This window comes from Bombina bombina, chromosome 2, assembly GCF_027579735.1.
Source record: "Bombina bombina isolate aBomBom1 chromosome 2, aBomBom1.pri, whole genome shotgun sequence".
In the NCBI taxonomy this organism is placed as follows: Eukaryota; Metazoa; Chordata; class Amphibia; order Anura; family Bombinatoridae; genus Bombina; species Bombina bombina.
Genome location: NC_069500.1, coordinates 869441502 through 869463571, shown reverse-complemented (window position 1 = coordinate 869463571; position 22070 = coordinate 869441502). Strand labels below are relative to the sequence as shown.

At 34.9% G+C, this 22070-nt stretch overlaps 1 protein-coding gene across 1 annotated transcript in view; it reads right to left on the bottom strand.

Annotated features, from left to right (window-relative positions):
- FGF5 (fibroblast growth factor 5) overlaps positions 1–12705 on the bottom strand; it is a 96497-nt gene extending 83792 nt beyond the window's left edge. The window contains exon 1 of the mRNA XM_053700131.1: positions 12393–12705. Within this exon, the coding sequence (XP_053556106.1) occupies positions 12393–12705 (313 nt within the window). The remainder of the gene's footprint in view (positions 1–12392) is intronic.
- Positions 12706–22070: the final 9365 nt, after the last annotated feature.

The following is a 22070-nucleotide window of genomic DNA, read 5'->3' as shown; positions in this document are numbered from 1 at the left end:
TCGCTGAAGTTACCTCATCTGTGTAATCCCATCAGACATATGTGAGAATAGCAATGGATCTTAGTTACAACCTGCTAAGATCATAGAAACCTCAGGCAGATTCTTCTTCCATTTACTGCCTGAGATAAAATAGCACAACTCCGGTACTATTTAAAAATAACAAACTTTTGATTGAAGAAAATAAACTATATTTAACCACTCTCTCCTACAACATCCTAGCTTGTTGAGAGTTGCAAGAGGATGACTGGCTATGACAGTTAGGGGAGGAGCTATATTACAGCTCTGCTGTGAGTGTTCTCTTGCAACTTCCTGTTGGGAATGAGAATATCCCACAAGTAATGGATGATCCGTGGACTGGATACACCTTACAAGAGAAAATAAAAGTGGACATGCAAAGTATTGAAAAAAATAAATGATTTGAATCTCAGTAATGAAAGGTGCACTGAGTTTTGCTGCATTGATTTCCTGCTTTGGGGCCGGTATTTTTACACCCTTAATGACCGGACCATTTTTCAATTTTCTTACCCTTAATGACAATGGCTATTTTTACATTTCTGCAGTGTTTGCGTTTAGCTGTAATTTTCCTCTTACTCGTTTACTGTACCCACACATATTATATACCATTTTTCTCGCCATTAAATGGACTTTCTAAAGATACCATTATTTTCATCATATCTTATAATTTACTAAAAAAAAAAATGATAAAATATGATGAAAAAATGGAAAAAAACACACTTTTTCTAACTTTGACCCCCAAAATCTGTTACACATCTACAATCACCAAAAAACACCCATGCTAAATAGTTTATACATTTTGTCCTGAGTTTAGAAATACCCAATGTTTACATGTTCTTTGCTTTTTTTGCAATTTATGGGGCAATAAATACAAGTAGCACTTTGCTATTTCCAAACCACTTTTTTTCAAAATGGGCGCTAGTTACTTTGGAACCCTGATATCTGTCAGGAATACCTGAATATCCCTTGACATGTATATATTTTGTTTTAGAAGACATCCCAAAGTATTGATCTAGGCCCATTTTGGTATATTTCATGCCACCATTTCACCGCCAAATGCGATAAATAAAAAAAAAAAAAAAGTTCACTTTTTCACAAATTTTGTCAAAAACTTTAGGTTTCCCACTGAAATTATTTACAAACAGCTTCTGCAATTATGGCACAAATGGTTGTAAATGCTTCTCTGGGATCCCCTTTTTCAGAAATAACAGACTCATATGGCTTTGTGGTTGCTTTTTGGTAATTAGAAGGCCGCTAAATGCCGCTGTGCACCACACATGTTTTATGCCCAGGAGTGAAGGGGTTAATTAGGGAGCTTGTAGGGTTAATTTTAGCTTTAGTGTAGTGTAGTAGACAACCCCAAGTATTGATCTAGGCCCATTTTGGTATATGTTATGCCACCATTTCACCACCAAATGCGAGCAAATAAAAAAAAAAACTTTACATTTTTCACAATTTTAGGTTTCTCACTGAAATTATTTACAGACAGCTTGTGCTATTATGGCAGAAATTGTTTTAAAAGCTTCTCTGGGATCCCCTTTGTTCAGAAATAGCAGACTTATATGGCTTTGGCGTTGCTTTTTGGTAATTAGAAGGCCGCTAAATGCTGCTGCGCACCACACGTGAATTATGCCCAGCAGTTAAGGGGTTAAATTAGGTAGCTTGTAGGGAGCTTGCAGGGTTAATTTTAGAGATCAGGCTGTCTGCCAGTACCCAGTTTGGCCCCACAAACCAAACTATTTAAATTTTATTTATAACTTTTATTTGTATATTTAATTATTTCTGTAGTGTAGCAGCCCCCCCACAATACCCCCACCCCTCCCCCTCCCAGATCCTTTTATATGTAAAAAAAAAAAAAATTAACTTTTTTTTTAACTTTTTTTCCCCCCTTCCTTCATTGGTGTCAGTGTGGCTAATACGCGCACGTGCACATGCGCATTGTGCATGTGCGAGCGCATCGTGCACGTGCACGCGCATCGTGCACGCGCGCGCACACGCTCCCTCCTCCCACCGGACAAAGGCACCATCGGCACCATCACTACCGGTGCAGAGAGGGCCACAGAGTGGCTCTCTCTGCATCGGAGGCTTGTAAAGGGGTATTGCAGGATGCCTCCATATCGAGGCATCACTGCAATACCCTCAGAGCTGCTGGAAGTGATTGTGATCACTTCCAGCACTCTGTTAGACAACTGACGTACCAGGTACGTCCATTGTCATTAACTGCTTGTTAATGCATGACGTACCTGGTACGTCAGTTGTCATTAAGGGGTTAATATTGTAAATCTAAACTGTTACTTTTTAATTATACATAAGGGCAAATACCCTACTGTAAAACTTAGACGTAATGCAGTTACTGTTAGGTTATATAATTTTGATTCATTTGATATTAAAGTGATATTGCACTGGGGTGTATTCACTTCTGTTGTATACTGTATATATATATATATATATATATATATATATACATATATATATATATATATATATATATATATATATATATATATATATATATATATATATATATATATACAGGTAGCCCTCAGTTTACGCCGGGGTTAGGTTCCAGAAGGAATGGTTGTAAATCAAAACCGTTGTAAATTGAAACTCAGTTTACAATGTAAGTCAATGGGAAGTGAGGGAGATAGGTTCCAGGCCCCTCTCAAAATTGTCATAAGTAACACCTAACACATTATTTTTAAAGCTTTGAAATGAAGACTTTAAATGCTAAACAGCATTATAAACCTAATAAAATAACCACACAACACAGACTTCACTTGCATTTTTCTGCAAACAGTTCTTTCTATGCACTCCATTCTGGACTGATTTATAGACAGGAAGATCTTGTTCCTTTGAAATCGGCTTGATAGCTCAGGTCTGGTTAAACTGATTAATTTCAGCTTGCTTGGCTTTGCTGCAACACAAGCGGACAGCTTCACCTACTGGGGTTCACCTACTGGCTATTTTAATAAATGCACTGCTTCTCAATGCTTTTCAATAGCAGTCACATGACTGGAAAAAAAGGTTGTTATTCTGAAACGGTGAAAATTGAACCGTTGTAAAACGAGGGTCATCTGTATATAGTACAAATTTGCCACATTGCAATATCATTTCATTATTTATTTTGCCCAATTTATCATGTAATTTTATTATGGGTATTTTCAAATTCTGAGAACTGGAAATGCAAACCACTGACTTCTCTAGGCTATCCCTGTGACATATCTTTCCCTAATTGTCATTAAAAGATAACAACAGCAAAACAATTCACTTTATACAAATCTAATGACCTGGGCTAGTCTTGTTGTCTGCTGACTCAAGCACAGATTGGTTCGTCCAAATAAGGCAAGTGGTTGGTGGAGTTTGGCTATTGAAAAACAATTGAAAAACAATTGTAGCAAATAAGATGTTAATTTGTTTTAGAAATGTTTAAACTTGGCTGATATGTTATTATATAACAAGACATCAGATATGCCTTGTAATTATAAGGTGTTTCCTGTCCTTTAAAAAAAATGACTTGGGTATTTTAGTATGATTAAAAAAAATATATAGTTATAAAGTAAGATTTTTACATAATTTAAATGTAATTACAAACATTTTCTTTCCAATTAATAGTCAAGAAAATTTGTGCTCAATTAAATATGTAAGGCCTAGATTTAGAGTTTGGCGGTAGCCGTGAAAACCAGCATTAGAGGCTCCTAACGCTGGTTTTAGGCTACCTCCGGTATTTGGAGTCACTCAAAAAAGGGTCTAACGCTCACTTTTCAGCCGCGACTTTTCCATACCGCATATCCCCTTACGTCAATTGCGTATCCTATCTTTTCAATGGGATTTTTCTAACTCCGGTATTTAGAGTCGTGTCTGAAGTGAGCGTTAGAATTCTAACGACAAAACTCCAGCCGCAGAAAAAAGTCAGTAGTTAAGAGCTTTCTGGGCTAACGCCGGTTCATAAAGCTCTTAACTACTGTACTCTAAAGTACACTAACACCCATAAACTACCTATGTACCCCTAAACCGAGGCCCCCCCACATCGCCGCCACTCGATTAAATTTTTTTAACCCCTAATCTGCCGACCGCCACCTACGTTATCCTTATGTACCCCTAATCTGCTGCCCCTAACACCGCCGACCCCTATATTATATTTATTAACCCCTAATCTGCCCCCCTCAACGTCGCCTCCACCTGCCTACACTTATTAACCCTTAATCTGCCGAGCGGATCGCACCGCTATCATAATAAAGTTATTAACCCCTAATCCGCCTCACTAACCCTATAATAAATAGTATTAACCCCTAATCTGCCCTCCCTAACATCGCCGACACCTAACTTCAATTATTAACCCCTAATCTGCCGACCGGAGCTCACCGCTATTCTAATAAATGTATTAACCCCTAAAGCTAAGTCTAACCCTAACACTAACACCCCCCTAATTAAAAATTAAATTTAAATCTAACGAAATTAATTAACTCTTATTAAATAAATTATTCCTATTTAAAGCTAAATACTTACCTGTAAAATAAATCCTAATATAGCTACAATATAAATTATAATTATATTATAGCTATTTTAGGATTAATATTTATTTTACAGATAACTTTGTATTTATTTTAACCAGGTACAATAGCTATTAAATAGTTAAGAACAATTTAATAGCTAAAATAGTTAAAATAATTACAAAATTGCCTGTAAAATAAATCCTAACCTAAATTACAATTAAACCTAACACTATACTATCATTAAATTAATTAAATAAAATACCTACAATTACCTACAATTAAACCTAACACTACACTATCAATACATTAATTAAATACAATACCTACAAATAACTACAATGAAATAAACTAACTAAAGTACAAAAAATAAAAAAGAACTAAGTTACAAAAAATAAAAAAATAATTACAAACATAAGAAAAATATTACAACAATTTTAAACTAATTACACCTACTCTAAGCCCCCTATTAAAATAACAAAGACCCCCAAAATAAAAAATGCCCTACCCTATTCTAAATTACTAAAGTTCAAAGCTCTTTTACCTTACCAGCCCTGAACAGGGCCCTTTGCGGGGCATGCCCCAAGAAGTTCAGCTCTTTTGCCTGTAAAAAAAAATACAATACCCCCCCCCAACATTACAACCCACCACCCACATACCCCTAATCTAACCCAAACCCCCCTTAAATAAACCTAACACTAAGCCCCTGAAGATCATCCTACCTTGTCTTCACCTCACCGGGTATCACCGATCGGTCCTGGCTCCAAAATCTTCATCCAACCCAAGCAGGGGCTGGCGATCCATCATCCGGTGGCTGAAGAGGTCCAGAAGAGGCTCCAATGTCTTCATCCTATCCGGGAAGAAGAGTAGATCCGGACCGGCAACCATCATCTTCCAAGCGGCATCTTCTATCTTCATCCGATGAGGACCGGCTCCATCCTGAAGACCTCCACCGCGGACCCATCTTCATCCGGCGACGTCCAACTGAAGAATGACGGTTCCTTTAAGGGACGTCATCCAAGATGGCGTCCCTCAAATTCCGATTGGCTGATAGGATTCTATCAGCCAATCGGAATTAAGGTAGGAATATTCTGATTGGCTGATGGAATCAGCCAATCAGAATCAAGTTCAATCCGATTGGCTGATCCAATCAGCCAATCAGATTGAGCTTGCATTCTATTGGCTGTTCCAATCAGCCAATAGAATGCGTAGGAAGTGTTTCCCCATAGCAAACAATGGGGCTGCGTTAGGAGCTGAACGCGGCTTTTTTGCAGGTGTTAGGTTTTATTTCAGCTCAAACAGCCCCATTGTTTCCTATGGGGGAATCGTGCACGAGCACGTTTTTGAGGCTGGCCGCGTCCGTAAGCAACTCTGGTATCGAGAGTTGAAGCTGCGTTAAATATGCTCTACGCTCTTTTTTTGGAGCCTAACGCAGCCTTTATGTGGACTCTCAATACCAGAGTTATTTTTATGGTGCGGCCAGAAAAAAGCCGGCGTTAGCTACGCGGGTCCTTACCGACAAAACTCTAAATCTAGCCGTTAATGATTTGAAATATAATATTAATTTATATAATATTATATATTACTGATTTGAAATATTTTCAAATATATAAAAACTCTGCTAAAAAAATTTTTTCACATCGGTAAAAAAACAACTTTGTAGGTACAATAAAACCGATAACATTTATGGCTATCAGATACCTAATAGTGTAACACGTGTATTTTTAATTATTTTTTAGCATAGCATAACTAAATTATACATTTTAGGCATTTAAGAGAACTGGTACTTGTAAAAATAAAACAGAAACAGAAGTAGAGAAGACAGATCTAATCCAGACACCTTTATAGTCTGGCCATATTTTTGTCTAATAAATACATTTAGTTAATCCTCAGACCACCAACATTTTACAATTCCTTCACTGTATTTGTTTCCTCCACTTGTATTGGCAGTTTATTCCTTGCATCAACTATTTTAATAAACGACGTATCTATAATTAATATGTAACAAAAAACATGTGCATTAACAAAAATTTGTTTCAGACAAATTATTCATCATGGAAAAAAAAATTTTTAGTTTCATCCAATAGCCATTTATAGGGCTTTTAGAAATTGTTAAAAAAAAAAACTGTTCAACCGTTCAACTGTTCAAGCGTATCAGAGGAGGAATGGCAAAACAGTTTATAGTTAAAGTAAATAATTTTTTTAAATGAGATTAAGGGCCGCTTATCTAAAGGTCTCTGGGCTGGCGAGATTATTAAAGAATGTTCACCAGTAATTCCTTTTCCCTGGTGGAATTATCTATAGCCACTTTTTACCCTAAAAATTAGGATCTCTCGCTAATTTATACTGCATTTTCGTATGGGGAGGAGATGCATACAAAAGTGCACAATAAAATTTGTATTTTTAAAATCTTAAAAAAGGAATAATTGAACCAATGAAAAAAAAATTAGGAAAAAAATGTATTGTTGGTGCATCAAAAATTGTAACAAAATTGTTTATCAAAATCTTATTTTATAAAATATGTAAAATTTGTATGTAAATTACACAGGAATAAATTGGAATTTAATATGCAAAGCGTAAATCACAATTTAAGTACACTGAATGCGCAAATAACACACAGAAAGTTGTACTTATAAGTACAAAATACAAAGCGCAATTGTTGTTTTTTTATAAAATGTGCTGAAACTGGGCATTCCAAGTGTGTATATGAAATTGTCTCTCTAATCCCATCTTAATTCTGTAAGTATTTTTGCACTACAGATCGCGGAAAGCTTTGCTCAAAACACTTATAACCCTAATAGAAAAAAAAAAAAAAACGCATAGGAATATATAGGCGATTGTAAGATGCTATACACAGAATGCAGCGTAATGTGATTTATATTGGCTGCTGTATTTACTTTTTAAAGTGTGACTCCTGCTCATTGCAGTGCTTACTTCGCCCTTTGCGAAGTGTCCATTTCCAGCAAACTCCAATAATTTTAAAAGGAAACATCACGACTCACAAGGATTGACCCTTTTTTTACAATAATTCCACCAGTGTAGCCACAGAGAGTCAGCGAGAAAATCCATGTCTGATCTGGCGAAGTTTAGACTATCGGGCCCTAGGAGTGAAGCTGCTATGCTTATTGGCTGACACAAGTTTGAACAAGGACATTACAAAATCACTATTGAATATTGTCATTTGAATGGTCCTTTCTTAATAATATAGTTTTGAACTTTTAACAGCATTTTATGCCTGCAGAAAACCCTTTCTTGCCTTTAGATTAACGACTTTAACCTCAAAACTAATTATAACTTAATAATTATAACTATAATCATAATATCAATATCATATATTTAGATCGATCATAATAATTTAGAAAAGTTTATCAAATTATTTATCTACTAAAATCCACAAAGACTTTAATAATGAATTTTGTAAAATAAAAAAAAAATGGTTAGATAAACTTTTCTAAAAAATTCTGATCAGATCCATTATTAGCAAAATTTAAATTACAAAATAAACTTTATTGTATTTAGGGTTTTTTTTTTTCATACTTTTAAAAGTAAGAAATGTACTATAACACATAACATATTTGGACAAAGCCCGTTTTCACTTTAATGTTGTGGTAATAACAGGGAAAAAAGGGTATCCCCCAAAGAGCACAATCCCTTTGTAAGACATCTGATTGGCATTTTCTTATACTGAAGTATTGTGTTTCAGAAAATAAGACAAAAACAAAGTGTCTTTGATGTTGGAAAGCAAACAAATTAAGCAATGTGAAAGGAATAAATAATACAGTTGCTTCATATATGTAATAAAAATGTGATAAATGTGTTAAACGTGATAAGTTCAATAAACCTTAAATTTGTTGTGATGAGTTATTACCATTTTTCAGGATCCCAGGACCCTAGGTACAGCATGTGGTTTGAAAGGATTTGTGTAAGACACTATTGGTCTAATATTATCATACATCTGTCAAACAGCTTGTTTCATAGTTATATATATATATATATATATATATATATATATATATATATATATATATATACTTGTATATATATATATATATATATATATATATATATATATATATATGTATATATATAAACATTTAAAAGTTCAATATTTAGTTTATGTTTACTCGCATATCCTTTATTATAAATACCAGGGTGCCCAGTATAAAAATCACAAAGCTAAAAAAACTGTCCATTTTTGGACTTATACCTCAAGTTAAAAAAAAATAAAAAAATCTTTATTGATACAGTTTTGGGACACTTACTCATGCTCTGTGTGTGTATATGTGTACTGTATATACATACACACACACACCATGAGTAAGAATATAAAGTTATGAGTAAAACAATTCTGTTGTTGGCACTGCTATTATCTTGTTATTGGATTATTTTCTCACATTAATTGGGACATTTATTTTCCCCCAATTCGGTATAAGAGGTACTTTTGTTTAGTATATTTACATTCATACACTTATTTATATATATATATATATATATATATATATATATTTATATTATATTTGCCCATATAATATATTATCAATATATACATTTTTAATCAGATGCTTGTATTTTATGGTAACTACTTTATATGTTTAAGTCTGCAGACTGACTGGAACATTTCAAATCAATTAAAGCTTTTCAATTTTACGTTATATATATATATATACTTGTATATATATATACAAGTATATATATATATATATACTTGTATATATATATATATATATATATATATATATATATATATATATATGTATATATATAAACATTTAAAAGTTCAATATTTAGTTTATGTTTACTCGCATATCCTTTATTATAAATACCAGGGTGCCCAGTATAAAAATCACAAAGCTAAAAAAACTGTCCATTTTTGGACTTATACCTCAAGTTAAAAAAAAATAAAAAAATCTTTATTGATACAGTTTTGGGACACTTACTCATGCTCTGTGTGTGTATATGTGTACTGTATATATATATATATATATATATATATATATATATATATATATATATATATATATATATATATACATACATACACACACACACCATGAGTAAGAATATAAAGTTATGAGTAAAACAATTCTGTTGTTGGCACTGCTATTATCTTGTTATTGGATTATTTTCTCACATTAATTGGGACATTTATTTCCCCCCAATTCGGTATAAGAGGTACTTTTGTTTAGTATATTTACATTCATACACTTATTTATATATATATATATATATATATATATATATATATATATATATATATATATATATATATATATATATATATATATATATATATATATTTATATTATATTTGCCCATATAATATATTATCAATATATACATTTTTAATCAGATGCTTGTATTTTATGGTAACTACTTTATATGTTTAAGTCTGCAGACTGACTGGAACATTTCAAATCAATTAAAGCTTTTCAATTTTACGTTACTACCATAAGATTGGTTCTTCTAATTGTACAGCATATTCATTATGGATACTATAATAAATATGACTTATATCTTCTAGATCACTGATTTTAACACACTTTTTAAGTATTTTTGTCTCTCTGTCTGTATGTATTTATGTATCAAAGTTTTGCAAGTATCTGCACTTGCCCTGACAAAACAACATCAGCCAGGGTGCAGGTACAGCAATATTTAAGTACAAAATTACAGCACTCACTGGATTTGTGCAAAAGGGAAACGTCACTACACATAAATTGGTTATTTATTTTTCACAAATCCAGTGAGTGGGACATTTTTATAGATAAATAGTAGAAATAGACATATATACAGATGTGTTTATGCATATTTTTACAGTGTATATATATATATATATATATATATATATATATACACACACATTTACATATATAGAATGTTATGTATTTACACAAGTAGTGATCCCCCAAAAAATATTAAGCATTCCTGTATTTTTTCTATTTTTACCTTATACTTAATATAGCATGCCAAATTTAGATAGAAAGTATTTTTATTTTAAAAAAATAAGTGTAATGCTATAAAACATTAATTTGCATAAACAAATGTTATGGGTAAGAAATGTGTGCACAGGGTAAAAAATAAAACACTTAGGGGTGAAGAAATTAAAAATGTATATTTCAATGAGATATTGAGTTTCTTATATTTTAACAGAAACATTTCACAATGAAGCATAATATTGTGCAAATTATTTTTATTCTAAATAATCCAATGCAGTAGCACATTATTAAGTATCAATTTAAAATTAAATATATACTAATTGTTTTAATTTAATATCAAAGCAGAAACATATTTTGTCACGCTATAAAAGAAATGTACTTGCCTCAGCCTGCAGTATGAAATATGAAAAATGTGATACTATTTTAAAATCACTATCTATTAATGTAGACCTTGTAAAGATATTCTAAGATTTCCCAAGTGTAATCAAGTAAATAATATGAAATGTCTAGAGTATTTTATCAGAATATTACAAATTACAACTTTAATAATTAAAAAGTTTTTAAACCTTATGCATTGGCAGACATGGCAAAGGAATACTGCTATATGTTCTATACAGTTCTGAAATTAGAATTGATAATTCCACATAACTAAGGAGTCCTACATACATTGGCAAGCTAATGTCTAATTAGTGTGAAGTATTCACAATATGATTCAATGTGTATTAGATCTAATAATTATGAAAAGTGTATGTTTTTCCATATTCAGTATATATTTCATCCTACATATATGTATACATGTGTATATGTGTTTATACAGAAAGACAGACAGAAAGATAGATAGAATGATAGAAAAAGATAAATAGATAGAGAGACAGATAGATAGAAAGATAGATTGAAAGATAGTTAGAATGATAGAAAGGGATAGATAGATATATAGATAGATAGATAGATAGATAGATTCATAGAAAAATAGTTAGACAGATAGAAAGAAAAATAGAAAGATAGAAAAATATAGATAGATGATAGATAGATAGCAAGAGATAGATAGCTAAATGATATATATATATATATATATATATATATATAGATAGATAGATAGATAGATAGATAGATAGATATAAATGTATATACAGTATATATATATATATATATATATATATATACTGTATATATATATATATATATATATATATATATATATATATATATATATATATATATATAGAGAGAGAGAGAGAGAGAGAGAGAGAGAGAGAGAGAGAGAGAGAGAGAGAGAGAGATAGATAGATAGATAGATAGATAGATAGATAGACAGACAGTTAGAATGATAGAGATAGATAGATAGATATATAGAAAGTTAGATAGATATAGAGAAAGATAGATATATAGATAGATAGATAGATAGATAGATAGATAGATAGATAGATAGATAGACAGAATGATAGAAAGAGATAGATAATATATAGATAGATTCATAGTAAGATAGACAGATAGAAAGATATAGATAGAGAGATAGATAGATAGATAGATAGATAGATAGATAGATAGATAGATAGATAGGAGACAGATAGATAGAAGAAAGGCAAAACAAAATAAAGAAATAATACAGAGTAGTTCTTATATAACTCCCTTATACATTTTTCTATATATAAATCTTTATTATACACAGCTGTTTTATTAAATACTTATTTAACACTACATTTGCAATTTATTCAGTAAGCAAATGAAAAATATGTGCTGTAGAATAAATACCCCGGAGTAAATACATCTTGATTAAGTCCATTCTAGACAGGTACATTGACAAGAAACATCCCCACGCTGTATACATTTCCTAGCTATTTAGTATTTCTTAATGTGTTTGTATTTCTGCAAAGAAATCAGTTGATTAATAATCTATTACTATGGTCCCCATCTATGGGTAAACTAAGGTATAATCAATAACAGGTAAACTTACTTAAATGGTTAGCTTCGTGGGAGCCATTAACTTTGCCATCTGGGTGAATCTGTAGATGGAATCCAATGCCCACCCTGCAGTACAAGCTGCCGGTCCTGCGCCCTGATGCACTCCACTGAAAACTAGTGCTCTCTGATCCCTGAGAGGTAGGTAAGGAAGAGGACACAATAGCTTTATGGTGACTTCTGCTTCTGCCACTGGATATAAATCCAACCTGTCTGTTGGATTTCTTCTCTTTGGGTGCTGCTGTGGTCCAGTTTTTGAATAAGGAGAATAAATGGATTATAAGGAAGCAGTGGAAAGATAATCTCATTCTTTCAATGATGGGTATATCCAGTTCATTTTGCTGCTGAGGGTCTTGCAGCAGCAGCAGCAGCAGGGTCAGTGATTGCTGTATGTTGTCATGTGTCTAGCAGGCATAGCTCTGTGTTAGTGAGACCCAACTTCAGCACTGGCACTGCATGAGATATTTATAACACCAGTGATCTCACAGATGTCTGACTGCCTGAAGCCAGATCAAGGGGGCTTCTTCACCCGGTGCTGATGTGGTTGCTCCCTGAGATCTTCAAACAGGTCAGAAGTGTTCACTCTAGTTAGATTTCTTTGCAAAGGGGTGAGGTTTGTTGTGGGTACAGTGCCACCCCTGGGACATTCATACACAAGCTGCATAAATGCTGCAAAGGCTACTATCTCCATAGATGACAGATAGTGTGTCCCCAGCTGGACATAGATTAAATGCATCTCTCCATATAGAGAATGTCAAGAGCGATTCCCAGCATAGAACCCTGAGTGGTTTCTTGCATGATCCCCCTGGAGAGCACTGCTGCTGTGAAAGGCTGTACACATACAATTTACCTCTGGAGATAAATGAGACAAGCTGTTACCGGAGCTTCCTGTACACACACAGCCAGCCAATCAAAACCTTCTGCCTGTCATTATGCCCCCTGGCATCACAGTTTAAAAAAGATAACGTGTAACATTACAGGAGCAACACTTTTATCCAGTTGTTATTAAAGGGACAGTACACTGTAAAATTGTTTTTCCATTAATGTATTTTAAATTACTTATTATACCAACTGCAGAGTATAAAATATTTGACTAATTCCATTTTCATGCTTATTTGTGTATATGAAATAGCTGATTTTGTGTTTTCAAACCACAGCCTATTACAATGGGTTGAACTTAAATGTGATATCAGATCCCATTATGTTCTATGTTTGTGTAAACAGACTTGCTTCCTTCGTTTTTATTTGGCTGGAACACCAAAGCTCAATACATAGAGAGAACAATGGAAAATAATCATTTTATTACTTAACTATCCTGCATCCCACTGAGATTGTAATCTCTTCTGCTGGCTGTGTATAATTAGGCTATTCAATAGCCTATACTCCAGTATTAATTTGTTCAGTGAAGGTGGCGATACTACAGGCTAAATCAGCTATTTCAAATGCTGAAATCAGAGTAAAGGAGCTACTTGTAACCAGTTTAATACACTCTAGCAGGTTAAAAGGATCACTGGGAATAATTTAAAGTGTATACTTTTTTGGGGTGAACTGTCCCTTTAATTACTTTCTTCAGGTTTCTTGTGGTTGTCTTATTAAAGGGACACTAAACCCAAACAAATTCTTTCATAATCCAAGTAGAGAATACAATTTTAAACAACATCCCGATTTACTTCTATCTAATTTGTTTCATTCTTTAGATATCCTTTGTTGAAGACATAACAATGCACATGGGTGCAGCAACCAATCAGCAGCTACTGAGCCTATCTAGATATGCTTTTAAGCCAAGTATATCAAGAGAATGAAGCAAATTAGGTAATAGAAGTAAATTAGACAGTTGTTAAAAATTGTATGCTCTTTCTAAATCATAAAAGAAACATTTTGGGTTTAATGTCCCTTTAACTAGCCTCAGCAATGTTCATGTGGGCCATATAGATAACATTGTGTTCACGCCGAGGAGTAATTTTAGATTTAGCACAACACATTACTATTTGCAAGTCAATAGATAATAGTCACAGTTATGTGATCAGGGGGCTTCAGAAGATGCTTAGATACAAGGCAATCACAGAGGTAAAAAAGTATATTAATATAACTGCATTAGTTGTGAAAACTGGGGAATGGGTAATAAAGGGATTATCTATCTTTTAAAACAATAAAAATTCTATTGGAGACTGTCCCTTTAAGGGCAGAAGGAGGAGGTGTTTTTTTTTTAAATTCATGTGCTTTGTTTTGTTTCCTTAATCTATAGCATTGCTAAAGACTGCACAGAGCAACAGCTAACAATAATCTTGGTACCCTCATGCTTCTATAGGGGAAGGGAATTGAAGGGTTAAAGGTTTCAAGAATCCTCACAAGGAATCAGAGTCACGAGTCAAAACAGAGTGAAAAGGTAGCAGAGAAGCCGGAAGAGAACAAAAATAATGCTCAGCTGCTATAGTAGCCCACACTACAGAAATGAGCAGTAACATCCACATTTGTCTCCTGGGAAGACAGCGCAAGAAACCCCTCGTTGTCTTTAATTCACTGCAGCACATTTAGTGCATTACCAGTGATGGTTATTCAGTGTTTTTTTTATAGTATATTTTCACTTTATTCCATGTGTTTTAAGAAATGTACATAAATGTATTTATTTTAAAACAAAACTGTTAAGTTGTTTTATATATTATTAAAAATAGTTCTCAGCACACCAAAATAATGCATTCAATAACATTTTAATTGCATAATACGATACTAATAAAATGAATACAAATGCATATAATACCCAAATCTCTCCCCATTCATACAAAACTTATTAAAGGGACAGTCTAGGCCAAAATAAACTTTCATGATTCAGATAGAGCATGTAATTTTAAACAATTTTCCAATTTACTTTTATCACCAATTTTGCTTTGTTCTCTTGGTATTCTTAGTTGAAAGCTTAACCTAGGAGGTTCTTATGCTAATTTCTTAGACCTTGAAGCCCACCTCTTTCAAATTGCATTTTAACAGTTTTTCACCACTAGAGGGTGTTAGTTCACGTATTTCATATAGATAACACTGTGCTCGTGCACATGAAGTAATCTGGGAGCCATCACTGATTGGCTAGACTGCAAGTCTGTCAAAAGAACTGAAAAAAGGGGCAGTTTGCAGAGGCTTAGATACAAGATAATCACAGAGGTTAAAAGTATATTATTATAACTGTGTTGGTTATGCAAAACTGGGGACTGGGTAATAAAGAGATTATCTATCTTTTAAAACAATAAAAATTCTGGTGTAGACTGTCCCTTTAACCCCTAATCTGCTGCCTGCCTACATTCCCGCCATTATAATAAAGTTATTAACCCTTATTCCGCAGCATCCCCAACACCGCCTCCACTAACTAAACCTATTAACACCTAAACCGCCAGCCCCCCACATTGCCACTACTAAATAAACCTATTAACCCCCAAACCGCCAGCCCCCCCACATCGCCACTAATAAATTGAGCTATTAACCCCTAAACCTATCACCCCCTAACTGTAAATTAAAATTACAATATCCCTATCTTAAAATAAACTAAAAGCTTACCTGTGAAATTAAAAAAAACTAAGTTTAAACTAACAATTAACCTAACATAACTATTATACTAAACTATTATACTAAAATTAAAATAACTACCAATTAAAATAACTACTAATTAAAAAAACTAAATTACACATTAAAAATAAACCTAACACTACTAGAAAAATGTAAGTCTAAAATTACAAAAAAATAAAAAATACTAAATTACGAAGAATAACAAACACTAAATTACAAAAAAATAACAAATAAAATTATCAAAAATAAAAACAATTACACCTAATCTAATAGCCCTATAAAAATAAAAAAGCCCCCCCCCAAAAAATAAAAAAAAAACCCATAGCCTACAATAAACTACCAATAGCCCTTAAAGGGACATTATACACATATTTTTTCTTTGCATAAATGTTTTGTAGATGATCTATTTATATAGCCCATAAAGTTTTTTATTTTTAAATAAATGTATAGTTTTGCTTATTTTTAAATAATATTGCTCTGATTTTCAGACTCCTAACCAAGCCCCAAAGTTTTATGTGAATATCGTCAGCTACCTTCTCCAGCTTGCTCCTGTTTGTGTAAAGGGTCTTTTCATATGCAAAAGAAGGGGGAGGGGGGGGAGTGTCTTATTTGCCACTTGCAGTCGGCTTTCCAGCTACCTTTTCAACAGAGCCAAACTGACAGCTTCTAAGTAAGTTTTTAAACGGTTTTATACTGGATTTTTATATCAGTATCTGTGCATCTTATTCTTTATAGTAGTGTCTATTACATGCAGTTATATGAAAATGAGTGTATACTGTCCCTTTAATAGGGCCTTTTGCACTAAAAAAATCAGCTTTTTTACCTGGAAAAAAAATACAAAAGACCCCCTAACAGTATATCAATCAGTATATCAACAGGTATCGCTGAATGCCGACAGCATATTATTTAACATTGCACAAGCAGTTCTGGTGAACTGCTTGTGCAATGCTGCCTCCTGCAGATTCGTGGCCGCTAGTAGGGGGGTGTCAATCAACCCGATCGTATAGGATCGGCTGGATTGCAGAATGCAGCCTCAGAGACAGCGGACCAGGTAAGGAGCAGCGGTCTTAAGACCGCTGATTCATAACTGCTGTTTCTGCTGAGCCTGAAGGCTCGCGTGGAAACAGGGGCCATATGGCCCTTGATAAATCGGCCCCATAGAGCTAAGTATGTGTGAACTTTATGACTTAGTATATAGTGCATGGGGTGTAGCTAGGAACTGACATATAGCTGTATAGATACTTGTCATAAGATTTTTTAAGGTTGGAAAACAACTATTAAATTGATCTTTTTAATTTCTTGATATTTCATTGCTAGGTCCTCATATCAGCAGTGGGGTTAAACTACTGGCCTGGTGAAATATGTTCATTATAGCCTATTGTATAGCAGACATCATTAAAGTGATACAGACCTAGTGTTATTGTCATACTCAGATGTGCTGTTTTATCTGCAAGCAGACTGTATATAAGCACATAGTCAGATGCCCTTTACTTCATGTGTGACATTATTCAGATAGAGCTACACAAAAACATTCCTTCCTTCTTTTTATGAATAATAAAATAACTTTAAAATATACTTTTAATATTTATGTATCATGTGATTTAGCACTAAAAGTTGAGCAATTTCTAATTATCAGAACAGGGAATGCACCTTGCTGACTTCTCTAGGCTAAATCTGCTACATATATGTCCTAATTGGTTCTAGTGGATAACGGCTGAAAAACTACACTGTACTTATTTTATGACAGTGACTAGCCTTGTTGTCTGAAGGATAAAGCCCAGATTGGTAAATAAGGCAGTGATGGGTGGAGTTTGACTACTGGAGAATAGCTGCGTAAAAAGGATGTTTATTTGTTATAAAACATTAAAGGAGAATTAAACACAACATTTTTCTTTCATGTTTCAGATAGAACATACAATAGTAAACATCTTTACATTTTACTTCTTTTATTAAATTTGATTATTTCTTTTGGTATCCTTTAAAAAGCATACCTTGTCATTGGCTCATTTAATGTGTCCAGTTAGCACCAGTAGTGCATTACTGCATATTTTCCAACAAAGGATACCAAGAGAATGAAGCAAATTTAATATTAGCAGTAAATTGGACCTGCAACCTGCCAATTGTTTCGTAAATTTAAGCTACCTCTGTTGGATTCATATACGTGTTTCTTGGGCAAATCATAGCAAGTGCCTCATCAGCCTCTGACCTCACCGCACATCATTGATATATATATACACACACACACACACATGTATTTCTATGTTAAAGCTTTTGCAGGAATATTTTTATTTTTTTTAAATACTTTTTATTGTTGAGGACAGAGCTATCACACAGAACTTTCAATTACAGAAAATGACAAGCATGATACAGAGAATGAGATATCGAGTACAAAGAGAAAAGAAAACATCATCCATCATGCATTTACAATGTTCCGTTAAATGACTGTGGGATTTGTTTGAAGAGCTTAAGTCAACATAAAATACTGGTGCTTTTCCCATTGTCCAAGCAATGTGCAAGCATTTATTTATCATGGTGGTAACCTATGTGACGAGCTCATCCCCTAAACATTTAAATTTTTTAAACAACAACAATAACAACATAACTCACTCTTAAGACTAATATTCTAGGAACATACAGGGGTAGGACAGGGAGGGGACAGGACAAGGGGGAGGAGGAGCCTGGAAGAAGAAAAGAAAAAAGAAAAAAAAAAAACCCACATCTCCCCAGGTCTCAAGGTCCTGAATGTTAAGGATATTACCAAATGTGGTGTTTTTAGAACAGCATCTCTTCAGAGATGCGCGCAGTGTGTCGCTGATTCTCCATAGGCTCTCTTAAGACCTGCCATTCCCCGCTAAGAGTTGCCAGAATCATGACTTCAAGGTGGGTGAAGGGTTTAAGGATTTGTCTTTGCAAGTCTGGACTAAATGTAGTTATTAGAGGTTGCCATTTCTTTAAGAAGGGCTGAAGCCTCTGACCTGTATTTAGTTTAACATCATGCTGTTCCACAAATAGTTGTTTCATCAGTTGGTGTTTAAATTGAGCTATGGTTGGTGGTCACCTAGATATCCATCTAGAAAGAATACAATGTCTCGCTATTAACGTACATATTGTGAGAAGTCTGTGGTATTTTTTATGTGTGTCCTCCCATTGGAGTAAATATATTTTGTTTGTATCCAGTATCACGTCTATGGTGAGAGTGGATTTTATCCAGTACTGAAAGTGTCCCCAGAAGTGTTTAATGATTCGACATGTGTAAAAATAATGCAGGAATGAAGGGGATTCGCCACTACACTTAACACATAAGTTGGGAATGTGTGAGTTCCATTTTGAGAGTCTATGTGGTGTAATATAATCTTTGTGAAGCATTCTGACCTGTGCCTCCCTGAAGGAGATCGATAGAGTCGCTTTTTTGGTGTTTTCTAAACTATCCTTTATATCCTGAATGCCTATTTCTGCAGGAATATCTGTTTGTAGATTTATTAGTATTTTAGAGTGTATCATGTTTTCCCTGTGTTTTATTAATTGAATATACAGGTTTGACAAGGAAAAAACCCCCAGTTGAAACTGTGTTTGTGAAGTGATATGACAAAGGGTGATTTGTTCCAGAAGTCTGGGGATGATGTTTGTAAAGTCGATACATAGTGTCTTAACTGCAGGTAAGCATAGAAGTGCTGGTTGGAAAGGTTAAATTTGAGTTTCAATTCTTGAAAAGATTTTATTGTGTGTTGTAGTGTGTCCAGAACATCTCCTACTGTTCTGATTCCGCACTCTTTTCAGACACAAAATGGTTCGTATTCATTTCCCGTGGGGAACGCCAGGTTTCCCATGACGTGGACTCCTTGCTCAGTGTGCTTAGAGGAATATTGCTACACCTCACTGACGAGGCCCAATGAAGGCCGAAACGATCGTCTGGGGTTGCTTTGTTCCTTGTTCAGAGAGGAGTTGCCTGGTATTTCGGTGCTGGACTGACTGTAATAGGCGGGATCAGACTGATATACTACAGGAAAGTTCTACTCTGTGAAAAGCATTGCTGGGCTAAAAGAAGTTGCACCCAGGTGGTAAATCGCCATAGAACAGGCTAACAATGGTATTGAGCTGGTTGTTCGTTCCTGTGAGTGCATTTCTCTCTGTGTGTATTTAGTCTCCCTATGGGAAAAAGGGGAAACCAGACGTGGACTCCTTGCTCAGTGTGCTTAGAGGAATATTGCTACACCTCACTGACGAGGCCCAATGAAGGCCGAAACGATCGTCTGGGGTTGCTTTGTTCCTTGTTCAGAGAGGAGTTGCCTGGTATTTCGGTGCTGGACTGACTGTAATAGGCGGGATCAGACTGATATACTACAGGAAAGTTCTACTCTGTGAAAAGCATTGCTGGGCTAAAAGAAGTTGCACCCAGGTGGTAAATCGCCATAGAACAGGCTAACAATGGTATTGAGCTGGTTGTTCGTTCCTGTGAGTGCATTTCTCTCTGTGTGTATTTAGTCTCCCTATGGGAAAAAGGGGAAACCAGACGTGGACTCCTTGCTCAGTGTGCTTAGAGGAATATTGCTACACCTCACTGACGAGGCCCAATGAAGGCCGAAACGATCGTCTGGGGTTGCTTTGTTCCTTGTTCAGAGAGGAGTTGCCTGGTATTTCGGTGCTGGACTGACTGTAATAGGCGGGATCAGACTGATATACTACAGGAAAGTTCTACTCTGTGAAAAGCATTGCTGGGCTAAAAGAAGTTGCACCCAGGTGGTAAATCGCCATAGAACAGGCTAACAATGGTATTGAGCTGGTTGTTCGTTCCTGTGAGTGCATTTCTCTCTGTGTGTATTTAGTCTCCCTATGGGAAAAAGGGGAAACCAGACGTGGACTCCTTGCTCAGTGTGCTTAGAGGAATATTGCTACACCTCACTGACGAGGCCCAATGAAGGCCGAAACGATCATCTGGGGTTGCTTTGTTCCTTGTTCAGAGAGGAGTTGCCTGGTATTTCGGTGCTGGACTGACTGTAATAGGCGGGATCAGACTGATATACTACAGGAAAGTTCTACTCTGTGAAAAGCATTGCTGGGCTAAAAGAAGTTGCACCCAGGTGGTAAATCGCCATAGAACAGGCTAACAATGGTATTGAGCTGGTTGTTCGTTCCTGTGAGTGCATTTCTCTCTGTGTGTATTTAGTCTCCCTATGGGAAAAAGGGGAAACCAGACGTGGACTCCTTGCTCAGTGTGCTTAGAGGAATATTGCTACACCTCACTGACGAGGCCCAATGAAGGCCGAAACGATCGTCTGGGGTTGCTTTGTTCCTTGTTCAGAGAGGAGTTGCCTGGTATTTTGGTGCTGGACTGACTGTAATAGGCGGGATCAGACTGATATACTACAGGAAAGTTCTACTCTGTGAAAAGCATTGCTGGGCTAAAAGAAGTTGCACCCAGGTGGTAAATCGCCATAGAACAGGCTAACAATGGTATTGAGCTGGTTGTTCGTTCCTGTGAGTGCATTTCTCTCTGTGTGTATTTAGGTTTCCCATGATAGGAATAAATCTAGGGTTAGGCAGGATAATATTCATATATTTGTTGATCTTAGACCATGCCTGTAAGGGATCTCTGTAAAGGATACTATTTGTGACTAGAGGAGGTATGTCCTTCATTTTTGCATAAGGCAGGTAAGCCAATGCCAAAGGTGCTACCACTGTCTCTTCCAACCTTGCGTCACAAAAGTGTCAGGTGTTGAGCTGCCAATCCGTGACCAATCTCGCCAGTGCGGCCCAATTATAAAATTTTAGGTTTGGGAGGCCAAGGCCTCCATTAAGAAAGGGAAGTTGCAATCTCTCAGCAGCTATGCAAGGTTTTCTCCCGCGCCAGATGAAGGATATCATGGCCCTGTTCAATAAAGTTAAATCTGTCTTGGTCATCAAAAAAAGGCAACATTAGCAACGGGTACAGTATTTTGGGTAGTATCGCCATTTTAACTAAGTTTATCCGGCCCGATAGGCCTAAAGGGAGGTTGAGCCAAATGTTCAACTGTGAGGACAAGCTCTTGCACCTCTCAGAGACATTTATATTATATATTTGGTGTGGGTCTCTATGTAATTTTATGCCCAGATACGTGAGTGAGCCTGTCACCTCTACAAAAGG